General features: G+C 42.5%; 1 protein-coding gene across 1 annotated transcript; it reads right to left on the bottom strand.

Moving 5' to 3' along the window:
• Positions 1–212: 212 nt before the first annotated feature.
• On the bottom strand, positions 213–16,615 carry f5 (coagulation factor V). The gene is made up of 24 exons (XM_055870336.1): positions 16,380–16,615; positions 15,635–15,717; positions 12,580–12,702; positions 11,520–11,732; positions 11,223–11,393; positions 10,743–10,964; positions 10,171–10,336; positions 9,737–9,917; positions 9,266–9,568; positions 8,885–9,032; positions 8,394–8,606; positions 5,985–8,169; positions 5,652–5,820; positions 5,245–5,481; positions 4,785–5,004; positions 4,394–4,573; positions 3,817–3,933; positions 3,534–3,605; positions 2,479–2,564; positions 2,022–2,177; positions 1,611–1,755; positions 1,283–1,434; positions 933–1,115; positions 213–757 (listed from the first exon to the last, which is right to left on the bottom strand). Exons 1-24 carry the CDS (start codon positions 16,544–16,546, stop codon positions 611–613), a joined length of 6,039 nt encoding a protein of 2,012 aa, XP_055726311.1. The 5' UTR covers positions 16,547–16,615; the 3' UTR covers positions 213–610.
• Positions 16,616–16,948: the final 333 nt, after the last annotated feature.

Raw genomic sequence — 16,948 nt, 5'->3', positions numbered from 1 at the left:
GATCTCTCCTGTTCACACGCCTACAATGACAGGGAGTCTCTACCATCCACCTTTTCTCTCTGTCTACTCACTCCCTCAGGGTTGGGGTCAATTCACAATTTGACCAAATGATAGCATGGTAGAATGTAGTATTACGAAAAAGTATGTTTTATGCTTCCACAGTTTCATACAACGTGCCACAATCCTAGAATGAGGTACAGTGACTGACAAAATATGAGCAACAATAGATTTTTTATTGACAAAATTAGTTAAATACTCTGAGTACTACTTACATTATTTACATTACATTCATGTTCAATTATGATACAACATACAAAGTATAAAGACGACATACAGCAATATGTATTTTACTATCTGCTAAGCTTTAGGCTACTTTCTTATGTATAAAGCAGTATTATTGTCTGTATCCTATATGAGCTAAGAGCTGAATCCCAATCTGAGAAACGTGCACATTACTCATACTTCCCTCGAATTTCCCTCAAATTTCCCTTTGACATCAGTTCGTCATTTATGGGACGGTTTGGGTTACTGCACGCACCTGACGTTTGGATGTGCGTGAAGATCTTAAAGTAGAAATGTGATTCTTGCATCTTGGATGTGTGTGTGTCCATCATTCAAAATCACAGCCCAGCAGTTCTATCCTGAGCGTGATGGAGGTCTTCCAGCTCTGAGGGATGACTCTGATAAAGCGAGAGAAGATTGGAGGATAGATGTAGTTCTTCACATGGCCATTGTTATCCGTGTTGCCGGGGAAAGTCTGCCGGGAGAGTGGAACACAGCATGTCAGTATTTTGAAATCTTCATGTAATAATATTATCAGATTAATACTTATTAGCGATAGCTTGGATAGAGAATTAACAGCAGGACTGTAAAATAACCCTCAATACCATCGCTTAATACCATCGCATAACCCTTTTGCCTGACAATCCTACCTTTGACATGTTGTCATCATCGTCAGTGTACTTCATCCAGTGTAGTCCATCATCGCTGTACTCCAGAGTGTAGCAGATGACGTACATCTCCGTGCCCAGGGACTTGGCCCCCTGCGTTATGATACCTGTGATCTTCTTTACCTGGGCCAGCTCCACCTGCAGCCACTGGTTTACGTTGTTATTCTGGGGGGAGACAGGGGGGGACAGAGGGATGACTGACCTGGAATGGTGAGTGTGCCCACATTAGTTTATACATACAGGTATATATGTGTGTGTGTGTGTGTGTGTGTGTGTGTGTGTGTGTGTGTGTGTGTGTGTGTGTGTGTGTGTGTGTGTGTGTGTTAGCGTACCTTGGCCTGCCAAGCGTTGATGGTGCCCTGTGTGTTGAGTCGTGCCAGTGAGGCTTGCCAGGAACCAGAGTACCAGCTGGAGGCTGTAGAGCTGGCAGTGATACGATGGTCCTCTATCCGACTGCTCTCCATACCCAGGGGCACTGAGCAACCTGATGGAGGGAATTAGAATACATTCACTTTATTGCACGTTTATTGGGAAATATTTGTGCTCAAACATAGGCTTGGATGCTAACATCACATTAAACAGTAGGAATGCTACCCATCATCATTATCATCGTCATCATCACCATCATCAACAACAAACAACATCATCATCATCGCTCACCGTCCAGCTCACAGCCGTAGTACTCCATGCGGACCATGGGCGAGTTGTGGGAGTGGAGAGGGTGAAGTCTGATAAACCGACAAATCAGGGGAGGGAAGAGGGTGTTGACCTTCACCTGGTGAGCTTCCTGGTTACCAGTGAACGTCTGGAGAATGGAAGAAAAACATTTGGATTAAAAACATATATCGTCATATGTACTGTATATTTAGCAGTCATAGCAATGATCAAATTCAAAAGTATCTATCAAAAGTATAATTTCAGATGACCAGAAGTATCTCTGATTTTTGAAAATGTAAATATAACGCAGTACATATAACTAGAATAACAGCAATGTTAGAATATAAATACATAATCCCGTTACATGTATTTCATTGCTTTCCAACCATGCTGTTCTACAGATGTACTCCTCACCATCCTGAACTCGCTGCTGTCTCCCTTGTAGTAGATCCACTTCCTCTTGTCCGTGCTGTAGGATATGGTGTAGTTGACCATGTAGTGGGAGGAGAACATCTGCTTGGCGCCCTGTGTCGCTACCTGGCTGATCACCACGGGCCTCTGAAAGTCTACCTACAGGTCAATGGTCACAGTAGGCATCACTACAGGTGTCATCAAATAGGTATCACCACCCAGGCTTAAGTTGAGACACATAAACCTCACCTACCAAGTTTACAGGGTCAGGAAATACTCAGGACCCAATGCATGACACTCATGTGACCCCACATCAACAGAGTATATCCCCACAAAGACGCTGTAATGATATGATTATGCTGCCACCTGTAGGAAACTTTGAGGAATACATGCTCACTGCTCACCAGCTTCATAATATTGCAGACACCACATGTATTCCCTGAGAGGTGAGGTTATGTACCTGTATCCAGCTGCCTGTCTTGTCTGTACTCCATGCATTGTATTTGCCTTGGTTGTTCAGTCTGGCCAGATGGGGCTCCCAGTAGCCTGCATAAGGAGAAATAAGTTAGTTAGAGGGTGAAACCAGCGGAGGCTGATGGGAGGAACTATTGGAAGATGGGCTCATTGTAATGTCTGGAATGGAATTAATGGAACGGAGTGGTGTGGTTTCCATATCTTTGATGTGTTTGATACCATTCCATTTATTCCATTCCAGCCATTACAATGAGGCCGTCCTCCTATAGCTCCTCCCACCAGCATCCTCTGGGTAAAACACTGCAACTGTTAAAGTGGCACTCGAGTCTCATTTTCACCTCATGTAGCCCTTTCCTGCAGTCAAATGACCTAGTGGCCTCATGGGTGGAAAGTCATTCATATTTTTCATAATTTCATCATTAATAAACATAAAATAAAATAAAACACAGAAAATCCGGTGTTTCTGTGTCAAACGGTTTTGTTACATACCAGTCTTCTGTGATGTATGTCAAGTGTAATATTGAGATGCAAACTCAAAATGTTATACATTTCAACTCCATATCTGACATGGTACAGGTGTCTTCTTCGTTTTGAAGCCCATAACCATGTGTGTGAGGTGTTCACTTTTGTTTCAAAGTAGATTTGTTTAAGACTACTAAGTGTGACCCTGATTTAGCCCATTTACTAAACAAAAGGCACATCTCAATAGGTGGTCCAGGTATGTCATGGCAGAAGTGGGGGATGGGCAATTCCTCTTTTGTTATCTATTGTTCCTCAAGCAAGCGGAGAGGCTGATGATGTCATGGATTCAGACCAATTCCTTGAAGTGTCTATCCTTTATCCTTTAGTGTGCATACTTTACTGTATTCATACTTGGAATGTTGCTTTTTCAACAGTAAAAGTAAAAACATCACTGAAGGACATCTAACTTGGAAGGCTAGATGTCAGTTGGTAGTATTATTTCTGATTAAGCACCCAACATCTAGAGGGTGGAGGGATACAGAGTGGAGGTATGCAGAGGGATACTGAGTGTAAGGATACCTCTTTTGTCGTTCGCTGTGATCTGGTTGTCTTTGACGCTCCCAGAAATCAGACCCAGTGGATGGTAACACTCTGGAAAACACAAATAGATTTTATTATGGGACTGATTCTTTGGGATAATGACTGTTGATATGACTTGGCTTGAGTCAATTCACTCAATAAGCATTGACACTAGCAGTAAAAACGACTCTCTAGGAGTTGAGATGGACATCACACCTTTACTGTTACATGTGGCATTGAGAAATTGGTTCCATTAGCATAAGTGCTTTTGAGTAGGTCGTACTATTATCTAGAACCAGGAAGAGGGTCTGCATCCCTCTCTGTTGGGAGAGTCCAACCTCTGACTCCAGCTGCCACAGCCCCGGCTTGGATGGCAACATCTCCAGAGTTGCAAAGCCCCCTGGGAAACAAAACCAGAGCAGGTTAGTAGTGTTGAGGAAAACTCTTTCCAAGGATCAGGTAGGGATAATTGTCCAGTTAATAAGAGTTTATTCAAGCAATTGCAGACGAGATCACACTCGGAGAGGAACTCAAAGGATACAGAGTCACACAGTCATTATATACTTCTTCTACACAAAGAGCTGCTTGCCTCTCCGAGGGAGAGACAAGGTTACACGAGAGATAGCAGGACTTGGCTCCACTTCTTTCAAGCATTGTACAAACAAGAACAGGCTCTAATCACTTCTCACAGCCTACGCTAAGTTAAACAACAGTGTTTTCCCACTCAAATATTTACAGTACATATAATACTTTTCAACTCAAGCATTTACATAGCATTAGAACCATTTTGCCCTAACAGTAGCGATGTGTCACATAAATGTGACAAAACATGTCATCTATCCATCCAGTAAAGTTCTCACCAGGCAGCAGTGGGTAGACAGCCTGGGTGTGGTCCCTGGTCTGTTTGTGGATGAAGGTCTGGCCGTGGAAGTGAACACTGTGGAGGTCTCTGGGAGATCCCATGTTGAAGAGGTGCCAGCGGACCGTCTGGTTAGTGTACATCCTCAGACCCTTCAGACTGAATATGATTCCGTTGATGGCTGCCCCCCCCAACATACACACAACCCCCCAAAAATTAACGATTAAACAATCTCTGTTTTGTAAATTTGTCTCTGTTGTTCATTACTCACATCATGATTTTACAACCAAAAATCCCAAATCAAGACTCGATCCAGGAGGGACCAGCCATGACCCACTAGTCAGTTATCCTACGATTAGTTATCTAATGGTGTTAGATTAGAAGGTGCCTACCGCTGAACTTGAGGTTATCGCTGAAGTCATGGTCCATCACCCTGGCTCGTTTGTTCTTCCTCTCCATTATCTCATGGTTCTTCTCGTAGTACCAGCTCTTGGACTCATCGAAGGTCATGAAGAGGAGCATGAACTCCCTCATGTTCACTGCCTTCGTGCTCAGAGTGCCCTTACGACACACCAGCAATGGCCCAATCAGACCAGAGTTTATATCTTTCTCCTGGATGAGACGAGAGAAAACAAACACTCAAACGCTAGATTATTGGAATATCCCTCAACAGATCACAAAGACACACCAGGTTAGTGTAGGAGGTGCTTCAGAGGACAAGACATCACACGTCAACACAGAGTTATCACATGAAATACCTCAGAAGCACAAAAGGGACTATACATAGAAAATAGTGATGTTGTATCAGCTACCTTAATTAACTAAACCACCAGAAGGTAAGTGTTTACTCACAGGGTTAACCCCAGAGTAGTAGGCCCAGGTGCGACAGTCAGAGTCGTCTCCGGTGGGTCCGACATTGGCGTTGACCTTCCAGAGGTATGTGTATGTGGTGTTGGGCTGGACCTCGTTGTCATACTTGTACCAGTACTTGGACTCGTCCTCGTAGGACAACCCCTCTGTCTGCTTGGTGTAGGAAACCCCATTGGCGTGCAAAGAGTACGGGCGGCTAGCCAGGTTCCTGAAAAATACCTACAGACCAAGGACACACATTTAATTTCCTGAAAAATACCATGATACCTACAGACCAGGAACATCAGTTTGATTACATGGTCCATTATTCATGATCATGGGCACAACTCACCTACAGTAGATTCATGCAAAAATGAGCAAAAGGTAGCCCTCAGGGTTTCCTGTCTTACCATTATGGTCTGTCCAACCTCTGCCTTGATGACTGGCCCCAGGATGCCCAGGTGTTCGTCCATCTCCCCCCGGATGTCTGGCGTGCTGAATGTGCTGTCCAGGTAACCTCGGAACACTACCTTGGAGAATCTTGTGGACCTGTCGGTTTTCTGTGCCTTATCCATCCTCCTGTTGTGGAGAGACAAAAGACAAAGGTTTTATTGAACAAAAAAGAAGGTATGCATAATTCCAGTCAGAAAAATATCATTTGAGCACATAGAACAATAAACAAGGGAGATTACATTTTCCCAATACATCCCACACCTCAGCCCCATCCACTATTTTATCCTTACTTCTGTCCATATCCCCCGTAGTCCCACTGCACCTCCTCCGCAGTAATAAAGTATGTCCTCACGTTATCTCCCGCCATTTTGAGGAAATATTTTGCATTCTCATCCAGAGTTAGGTCATGCATGTCCTCCTTCTCTTTGTATGGGTCAATGTAGTCGACGTACTCATACTCCTCTGCAGCACTAACCGCTGCCATGTCTAGGACAGCATCCGGGTCATCACCGCCCTCACTCTGGACATAAATATCATAGTCGCTGAAGTCAGGTCGTGGCACGCCAATCACAATGGCTTTGTTTGAGAAGTCCTCCTCGCTGGAAATGGGTCGGGTCCCTCTGGGGGTTTGACCGGTGATAGGAGGGGGTTTGAAACCCCTGGGGGAGAAACTGCGGCCTCTCGGAGGCTGGGGCTTGTACTCCTTCTTCTTCTTGGTTTTCATGGCATAGCCTTTACGGGGTCTTTGTCTGCGGTGGACGACCTTGATGTTGGGTTTCTGCATTTCCGGAGTTGGGCTTGGTTCCAGCGTATTTGGCGGCTCTGGGAGCTCGTTTCCAATATATTTCGTCATGTGATCTGGCATCTCCATTGGGACCATCTCGTGTGTCCCCTCATAGCCCCAGTGCTCCCCCTGCAGGTCAACGGAGATGGTGCGGATGACCTCACTCCTGTTGTTTCTCAGGTAGATTACCACTTCCTCCTTAGAGCTCTCGGAACTCTGGGATAGAATCTCCTCCGAGCTGCTGTCTGGCTGCTGATTGGTTGACAGTGACAGATTTGCCGCAGCAGGATTAGCGTCAGAAGTCTCATTAGAGAATTCTGAGCTTTCTGAGGACAACCCTACAACGGCATCCGGCACAGCGGTGTTCTTTTTACTCTCAGAACTAGTCTCCTCTGATGAATTCCAGTGGTTCAAACCAGAAGTGTTTGCTGTGCCATTTTGTTTTGGCACTATGTCAGAGAATGTTTCAATGTCTGATGGTTGTTTGCCATTTTGTGGCACCACACTGCTGAAGTTGCCAGGTGTGGACGTGGCGTCAGAGAAATAGGTACCATTTCCTTGCTCAGTGGTGGTGTTGGTGTCCAATGAACCGTTCACGGTTATGTTACCACTATCCTCAGTTTCAAGGTCAAAGTTGGTCATGTTGTGTTCTTCCACCAAGGTAAAAATTAACTCTGCAACTGCAGCACTCACCACACTCTCTGATTGGTTGGTTATATTCTGAGATGAATTTGAAGCTGTACCGTTTTCATTGAATGAAGCAGTTGTAGACTCTCTGCCCAGGAGTACAATATCGTTGGCTCCAATCCCCTTGTTCTCTTCTGTAGTGTTGGAAGAGGGGTCGGGAAGAGGCACAGAGTAAGAGAAGACATCGCCTCGAGTAATCCTTCCCTCCAACTCTTCCACTAATGCTTCAACTTTTGAGGTGCTATTCACAGTGGCCCAATCACCTCTGATCTGCATCACTCTCTCACTCTCAGCCTTTGAGCTATTGTTGAACGGACCTGGTGAGGCTTTGGTTGCTGTAACTTCTGTACTATTGGTACTTACTGAAGTGATGTTGCTGTCTACAAATGATAAACTGTTGTTATTAACTGTTATGTTCTTTGATTCAGTCTCAGCCATTGAGGAGCTGTTAAGATTTGAGTCTAACTGATCTGTAGTAAAGTTCAGCGCTTCTGTTACATTCTCAATTATGCGCTTGTTCAACAAAGCCTTTGTCGTAAAGTTGCCTCCGTCAATCGTCTCCCTCTCGACCAATGACGTGTTTGTAGGTGCATCATAAGAGGATGAGGTGTGGTTTGCATTCGCGTCTCCGTCGGGATCAGGCACATCAACGCTATCGTAGTCGTACATAGAGAGATCCAACATCTCCACGTCCGTCTCATTCGTCTTTTTCTTGATTGACCTAAGATCCAGAAAATCAGCCCAGCCTGCTGTATAATCATCAATCTCCACCTTATTCTTTTTCTCTTTCACCTCATCCTTCTTCTCCTTATCTTTCGCCTCGTTAATATCCATGGGTTTCCAGATGGAGAAGTCAACGCTGACCTTCGGATCCGTCTCTGTCTCCGTCATTGTCTCGTCTTCGTACTCATAGACGTAGTCTCGGAAGCACTCCACGTCTCTGAACTTCACACGCATTCCCTTGGTGGTCTCATGGGAGTTCATGGAAGCCAGCAGCCAAACACCTAACAAAAGAACAGACCATATGTAGTCTTTGAATCGTAACAAAAGGAAACATTTTACATCATCTTAATCCTGTATTGTGCCTGCTGTAGAGTTGACGGTTGAAGACCCAAATGCATTTTCCACCACTAACCTATCTATTGTATCTTGTAGAACTAAGGGTTAGAGGTTTGGGAGTTGAGTGTGTGGAGTGTATGACCAGTTAACTCATTAACCGCTGACTCACCAATGTTATCCATGTTCATGGTGATGGTCTCTCCAGTCATGGGGAACAGGCTGAGGAAGTCCTCAGTCTGATCGTTCAAGTCGAAAGTGTGACCGTAGAAGGTTGCAGTCTGGATGTAGTCCTGCTCTCCAACACTGGACACGTGCCACGTCACAATCTCACCATTGCAGAAGCCCAGCAGCTGACCACTCTCAAACACGTAACCGTTAATCGCTGGGGGAGGAAATTATACCATTTAAGTCAATAAAGGAAGTGGTAACATTTTTGAAAAAGTATTATTCTGAATATGAAGCAGAATATGAACAGTTTTTGACAGTGATAGGAAGTTGATTTTTATGAATGTGATTCTTCTATGTGGAGTGCATTCTAGATAGGAGGAAAGATTTAGTATATGATACCACTTTCTCAATTTCAATAATCTTCTGGCTGTACCAGACCATTCCTGTCTCTAAAATGTATGAATTGTATTGATGAAGGGGAGCGAAACTCACTATGCATAACGTTTGATTTATAAAACTCTGGGTCTTCTTTCTTGACCTTTGCTGGTTCACTGTACGATGCAATGTTGTCGTCTAGATACCAGCTCTTATTCTCATCAAAAACAATAAACATGGCGTGCTGTTCTTTGTCTGATTTCAGCTGCAGAGACAAAGCTTCATTTAACACTGTACATCCCAAATCTGTAAAAGTACATTGTATTAAATTATGTTCTGGCATTAGTAGAGAAGAGAGGCCAGTTGCAGTACCTATGTAGTAGTAGTAAAATGTTACAGTAGTGCAGTAGTAGTAATGAAGTAGCAGTAGTATAGTACCTGCATGTTCCTTAGAAGTAATGTATTAGTAATTGAGTATAAGTTGTATCAGTGTAGTACCTGCACATTCCGCTTGTTGAGGGACTGGCTCTTGCAGATGAGCAGAGGCCCAACTAGGCCTGAGGCGATGTCTCGGGGTGTGTTCACTGCACTGTGGTACATACGGGTCAGGCATTGCGAGTCGCCTGCCAAAGGTTCATCCTCTTCGATCACCTGCCACACATAGGTATGTGTCTCGCCAGGCTGAACCCCATGGGTCTGGTTACCTCCTGCTGGGTAGTTGGCCCCCTCTGCTACTTTGTCGATGGTCAGTCCGTGTGGGTAGATGCTGTACGGCCGTGTAGCCATGTTCTTAAAGACAATCTGTGAATGTGGGGAAAAGATGCTTGAGAAGGCACTGGCAAAAGACAATTGTGGACACACAGTTTAGTGTTCCTGCCTGGAGAAGAAGGTAGAATACACATATTAACAACTTAAGAATTGGGCACATGAAAAAAGTGGGCATTTGAAAATATAACATTTGTATCTCACCTTGATGACATCATGGATCTGCGCCCTGATGACAGGGCCAACGATGCCCACCTCCATCTTCCTCTGTTTGTTTTCGGCCCTCTCAGTGAACTTGGCATCTTTGTACTGCGTGTACACTGCCTTCTTATACTTCTGGCCTATACGCTCTGGGCTTCGCTTCAGATAATTGAACTTGAAGTCACTGAAAGAAACATGGAGAGAAAAGGATGTGATGTCACAGGAAGTCAGGTCACACTGAGACTAGTCAACAGATTAATGGAGAATGTCAAAGTGGCGATCATGTCACAAATACAACGATGGTATTATCTATTACTGTATTAAGCTGAATTTGTTCCCAATTCTAAATTGGTTGAATTTAGTTTAGATAGATAAATAATTGTGGGCTAAAGTAAAGCGAAATGAGTAAGTGAATAAATATCTGTAAAGCTGTTTACCTGTCAATGTATTCTGGCATGTTTGGTGCGTAGTCCCAGACAACCTCCTCAGCAGCGATATAATAGGTCCACTCCTGGCTCTCTCGTTTCTGCTTGATGGTCAGCTTACGTTTGGGAGGGTTAAAGCCCTCGCAGCTCCTCACTTCTACAAAGCCATGCATACCAGCTACAACAGCAGAGAAGTTAGTTTGTTCAGGAGGGTCATGTTGATTTAACATGTTGGGAATAGAACATTACACATTCAATCAATCAAACTTGATTCAAAGTGCATTTCAAAATGTCAATACACTACAATACATCTGAATAAACTTCAATCTACTCTGTGGCCCATCACAGTAAATCTCACACCACACATATTCTCAGAACCCATATGCAAATATAATACTGGCTACACACTTAGAAAAATAGGTTCTATCTAGAACCTAAAATGGTTCTTCGGGCTGAACCCTTTAAAATAAAAATGTTTTGCAAAAAGGGTTATTCTATGGGGACAGCCAAATAACTGTTTTGGCACCCTTTTTTCTAAGATTGTAGCTCGGTTATATGAATGTCATCAAGCCATTGACACGTACCCTCCAGGTGCTTGCTGATGTGTGAGGAGAGGAGCCAGCGGCCCGTGTTGACGGCGGTCATGTTGGCGCTGGTGGCAGTGCCAGCGATCAGGCCCACAGAAGAGACCCGATGGTCAGCCTGCTGCAGGACCTGCCCGTTGATGTGCACCGAGAACAGCTCAGGCTCTGAACTCATGCCCACCAGGTGCAGGCTGACAGAGGTGTGGGCGCAGACAGTCAGACCTGGGGGGAAGGGAGGGACAGGAGGAGGAGATGGAGAGAAGACAGGGAGGGGGACAGACTTGAGGAAGGAATGAGCCCACTACACGCCCTATATCCATAGAATCTGAGAAAGGATTAGGTGGAAGCAATAGTTCCAAGCAATAACCAGCTGGGTTGGAACAACTAAAGCAGACAACCTAAACGACTTAAAGCACAACAACCATTATCTGTAGATATCAGCAGAACTCAGAGTGATGAGAGAGGATCTGACTGACTGACCTGGCACTGATCCGTTTGTGTATCCATTGATTGTGTGTTTGATGTGGCTTTGAGTTGCAGTGGGACTGTCCATCTTTGGCTTATACCAGCTCTTACTCTCATCCAACACTCCCATGAGGAAGACGTATTCCTGGTGGAACAACACCTGTTCTCCAGACACGTCAAGACTACCTGGAGGGAGGTACAGAGGGTGGTTCAGTTGATTTCTTTCTGGTTACTTACTGACATGGTTGTTTTGGTACTTATGGCACTGTGTCAGGAATAGGCCTCATACATTTCACATTTACATTTACATACCTGCTTTACAGATGAGCAGGGTGCCGATCAGTCCTGAGTTGTAGTCCTTGACAATGTCAAAGTGGGAGAGGTAGGTGTAGGTGAGACAGGAGGGGTCTGCGGCCCGGGGGACAACGTCTGATGTCACCTCCCAGTAGTATGTGTGTTCACCTCCAGGGGGCACCGCATCATCTTCCTTCTCAAATTGAGACGTGTTGTCAAAGTACAGGGAGCCTAAAGGGAGACATAATAATAAAATAAAGCAGAATGAGAAAGAACTTAATTGCCATTTAATGATCAGAATTTGTCTTGATGTTGTACAAGGTTAAAACTTGGTCACCTGACCTGATTCGCCTATACTCTAAATAAACGTACAATTTACAGTGACCCCAGTTAACATTTAACAAATGACTAATCTCCAAAATATGCAAACCATCTTCATAAAAAAATGTAGAATCTAGGACAATCTGGTGAATTTAAGAGGTCTATTTACTGCCACTTGTTACAATATTACATAACCTTGCAATGGCACAATTAATTTTGAGTTAAGAATGAATTAAAGAGTAATAATACTGTGCATTTACAAAACTCATCTCTCAATCCCCCCAAGGCTTTATTAGGGGAAATCGTGGATTTCCACAGGTTTTAGAGAGTATCCTTTGGACTTTAGTACTGGCTTGTATGTTAATCTGTCTGTCCTGGTTAATATTAATGAAAAGGCCAAACACAGCTGCTTGTGTTGCACAACATGTGTACTTAACTGAATGAATAACATTCAAAATGCCCTAAGTCCCCTTCTCCAACCACATCAATGACTGTCTAGGCCACAGGATGGGTGAATCTGTCTGGGATAGAATACCTCACTGTTTCCACATAGTTACCACAGTCATGATGACAACAACCATGGCTAGCCTTGTAAATTGTTGGACATTTCCGACAGATTTTAATAAATTATATCTGTAGAATTCTGGACGAGGACACTTTGTGGGAATACCTGTCAAAAAAATCCCAATTCAAAAGTACCCACCAATGAGCTCTGATAGGGCAGTTAATACAGACGACATCATTGGTTTGTACCCACCCTCTGACTGCTTCCCGTAAGCGATCCCGTGGGCATGGAGGGTGTAAGGGCAATCCGCCATGTTCTTGAACATGACCACAATGGTCTCTCCCTCTTGACCACGGATGGTGGGCCCAAGGAGCCCTGCAAAACACAACAAAAACATATTGGTTAAGAGGGATGTTCTTGCTGCTAATTTAGTTACTTTTCTGAACAGTCAAAATCATGTTTTCATGAAATTGGATGAAACCAGATCAAAGTATGATAAGCAAAGTATGAAAAATGACTGTTGCTTCTAAACTGATTAAGTTTGACTGGTGTCCATCCCCCATGTCAAACACTTGGATTCATTATTAGGGTAACATCATCCTAACGCTCATTTTAATACACCTATGGTAACATGATATTCTCTTACCTAATTTAAATAAGTATCACCTTGTTACCAACATCAGAGATAGTGTCTTTGCAGAGGGGAGTGGTTTATTTAGTTCTATAGCTACCCTACTGGTGTCAAAATTTGACTGTAGGGTGTCAGCAAAAGTTTACCATATTCATCTATGGCAAAGATACTTATATGTTTCCCCTTTCATCTGTGTCTGGTGTTTGCTAGTTACTGGCTAGCTAGGTCTTCAGCCAGCATGGAACAAAAGAGGGGGGGTCATTCAAAACGCTAACGCAGTTGTCAAGTCAACACATCCGTCAGTGCTTCTGTGAACCGCATCACGAGAGACATGCCAAATGGGAGATGTTTGAGTTGCTTTGTGCATCACCAAATTTACATAATGATTTTACCGCAACACTACTTACTGCATCCAAGTTGCTTGACATAGGTGTCTCATAGAGCTCATGAATATAAGCTCTCTGCCCACTCAGCCAGTCTTTTGAACTTCCTGGTAGTTAGCCATTGAAGAAAAAGTACTATCCAAACCAATATTATTGGTGATATTTTAGTCACTCAAAATTCTGTTTTACTTGGGAATCAGAATGACTGTTCGGGACCTTTAAAAGCCTACACATTAGTGGTGGTGGACTCAATATCATCCCATACAATGCAAAGCACTTTGTGACTAAAGGTGCTATAGCACACAGCAAATTGGCCAGTGTTTATTTTTCAGCATAACATTTCTAGTCTTTATTCAGGAGTTAAATTCGCACTCTAAGAGTGACATTAACACTCAGTGTTGGTGTTAATAACCATAGTTATTGTTTTATACTGTGGAGATTAAAACAGTCCCATCAAAACCACACCTAGCATCATTATATTTCCCAGCATGCTACTGCAGCTATTTTTTTTTTAGGATGGTTTTTAATATCTGTGCTTTTGCATGTACAGTACCAGTAAAATGTTTGTACACACTTAGTCATTCAAGGGTTTTTCTTTAATTTTACTATTTTCTACATAGTAGAATAATAGTGAAGACATCAAAACTATGAAATAACTGATATGGAATCATGTAGTAACCAAAAAAGTGTTAAACAAATCAAAATAGATTCTTCAAAGTAGCCACCCTTTGCCTTGATGACAGTGTTGCACACCCTTTGCATTCTTTTCCAACAGTCTTGAAGGAGTTCCCACATATGCTGAGCACATGTTGGCTGCTTTTCCATAAATTTGAACAAGTCACACCGTTTAATTTAAAATGCATTTCAGGTGACTACCTCAAGAAGCTGTTGAGAGACTGCCAAGAGTTTGCAAAGCTGTCATCAAGGCAAAGAGTGGCTACTTTGAAGAATCTCAAATATAAAATATATTTCAATTTTTTAAACACTTTTTTGGTTACTACATGATTCCACATGTGTTATTTCATAGTTTTGATGTATTCACTATTATTCTACAATGTCAAAAATAGTAAAAAATAAAGAACAACCCTGGAATGAGTAGGTGTGTCCAAAGTTTTGACTGGTACTGTACGTTGATTGATTGCTTAATCTTATGCTACACAAAGATAAATAAAACAAATGTTTCTCAACTAATCCAATCAGTTAGATGTATTGCACCTGTTACTGAAATGATTGTTCCACTATAAATGGTTTAAGTAGTGTTTTTCATGAAGTGTCCTAATCCTGAAAGTCATTCTGAATGCAAGTTGCAGGTGAATGAAAATTCCAACCATTGGATATCTTAACTCTGGCTGGATTGCTATAGGTATTACATATCACTTTACAAGCCAGCATAATGTGACTTGCAGGCCTGCTGTGGCTTGTAAACCAGAAGTTCATAACACCACTAAGCCAATAAATAAGTGCTTATGATATATGTAATGTATTGTTATAGTTTAATTTTAATGATGACGCTTATCCAGGAAATCACTTGGTGAAAACTACAGGCCTTTAGTAGGAAATAATTCAACAAGCATGTCTCTGTCACTAACAAATACTGTCATGGGTGTTAAACTATACAATTTACTCAAAAAGAAAAGGAACACTGGGAAATATGCAAATTAGACTTTACACCATACAGTGTTAAAACAACAGCCAAAAATGATTTACTGTAAAACTACAGGTGTTCATTTCTTAAACTGAGAAAGTGTAACAGAGTCAGCACTTAGCAAAGGGAGTCCATTTTACGCCAAATCAAGTGTTATGTTTTACACTGTAGGTGTTGCGTATTACGCTACAGTAGAGCTAAGCGAACCCCAGAATCGAGTTCCTTTGAAAACTTTAAAAGTAAAATGGGGAACACGGCAACAGAGTTAAATTTTGAAAACTTTCTAAATTATTATTTTAATACCAGTTCAGTTCACTGACAATAGTGTACATTTGACACTTTCAGAGTTAAATTCACACCATTGATTTTGCTGTGCAAAATTCAATTCATCATTCAACATGATACATTGTCATTGGGTCAGAAAAGAAGATGGAGTAGAAGGTCCAATGAAAATATAATGTTCTCTTTATTCCAACCACTCTGAAAGACACACATACAGTACATGAGGGAACTTGAGGTGGGGTTGTGACTGTATGGGGAAACAGGAACATTCACTAATGAAAGACAGTCTGTATGTGGGATAGCCCAGACTCATACACATAATTTACCCGACAACGGTGAAAACGCCAAAGCATAAACAGAATTTACCTAGCCAGGAAGGATGGGTCTTGGCCTGCTTGAATCCCTTGTCATACTCCCTGTACACCACTTTCCTATAGGAGGGGCCAGACCTAGACAACAATTGAAAAACACAAACAGTGAATGAACAGAAAAGGACCCAATATAAAACATACAGTGGATGATATAGAAAGACAAATTCAACACATAATTCAGTAACGTAAATACATAATTATCATGTACATCCTTTTATATCCCCCAGTCTAGGGTCACATCATAAAGGTGATAATAATCAAGAACTTGACTGGAGATTGTAAATGTATTGACTATACGTTAAAACATAAAACATAATTATTAAAGCCTAACTTTTTCCAATGAGGACAATATTGCCTTCTAACCAGACTGTACTCGTCACATAATTGATAGAGATACTTGACATATACACAATGATATAAAGAAAGAACAGTAAGGTTTCATTTTGTCCCATGTTCCATTCAATGGAACACAAGTGAGAGACCACTGTGGTGCTACCATGACCTATCCACCAGATCAAACAATTACACGATACACCCTCCAAGAAGACAAGAGCCAAATCAACCCAGTAAATCTGTAATGTAGTCAACAGCATATGCCAAACACTTGAATTAACACTGCTCTTAGCGAGGTCAAAGAGATTCAACTTCACATGCAGGACCCAACACAAAGACAAAAGGTCACAGAAAAAAAGGAATATAGTAAATCTCATATAAAGCTATTAACTAGTTTTTAGTTTTACCTGTGTGGTCCATTAGCTGTGTAGTCCCAGTCTATGTTCACAGCAGCAATATAGTAGTATCTCTTTCTGTCTAAGTGCTGCTCTGCTGTAGTGTGGGACAGTAGAACCGAGAAGAGCACCAGGAGAGGCAGGAGACGGTGAGTCCATTTCCAGGAATGAAGCCTCATATCTGGGGTTGGAACTCCAGGTGTGGACAGTCTGTCTGTTCTGGATGAGAGGAAACTGTTATCTGACAAGAAGAGTCCACTCTGTGCTTTATCACAGGACACAGACAAAAGTACGCACACACACGCACACACACACGCACACACACACACACACACACACACACACACACACACACACACACACACACACACACACACACACACACACACACACACACACACACACACACACACACACACACACACACACACACACACAGACACAGACACACAGACAAACAAACATCCAACATATTTTTTCAATCTTGTTAATTGAAACCACATGATTTACTGTTAGTCACTCCTAGTGAAGCAATTTCCTTCACACATGTTCCTACGCACTGGAGATGACACTCTTGTTTT

The sequence above is a fragment of the Salvelinus fontinalis genome, chromosome 19, assembly GCF_029448725.1.
Source record: "Salvelinus fontinalis isolate EN_2023a chromosome 19, ASM2944872v1, whole genome shotgun sequence".
NCBI lineage: Eukaryota > Metazoa > Chordata > Actinopteri > Salmoniformes > Salmonidae > Salvelinus > Salvelinus fontinalis.
Note: the sequence above shows the minus strand (reverse complement) of the source record. Positions and strands in the feature narration are given on the sequence as shown.

Coding starts and splice junctions, on each gene's coding strand:
- f5 (XM_055870336.1), bottom strand. CDS start 16,546: ATGAGGCTTCATTCCTGGAAATGGACTCACCGTCTCCTGCCTCTCCTG. Junction 15,718..16,379: donor ACAGCTAATGGACCACACAG/GTAAAACTAAAA, acceptor ATTGTTGTCTAG/GTCTGGCCCCTCCTATAGGA. Junction 10,337..10,742: donor CATCAGCAAGCACCTGGAGG/GTACGTGTCAAT, acceptor CTGCTGTTGTAG/CTGGTATGCATGGCTTTGTA.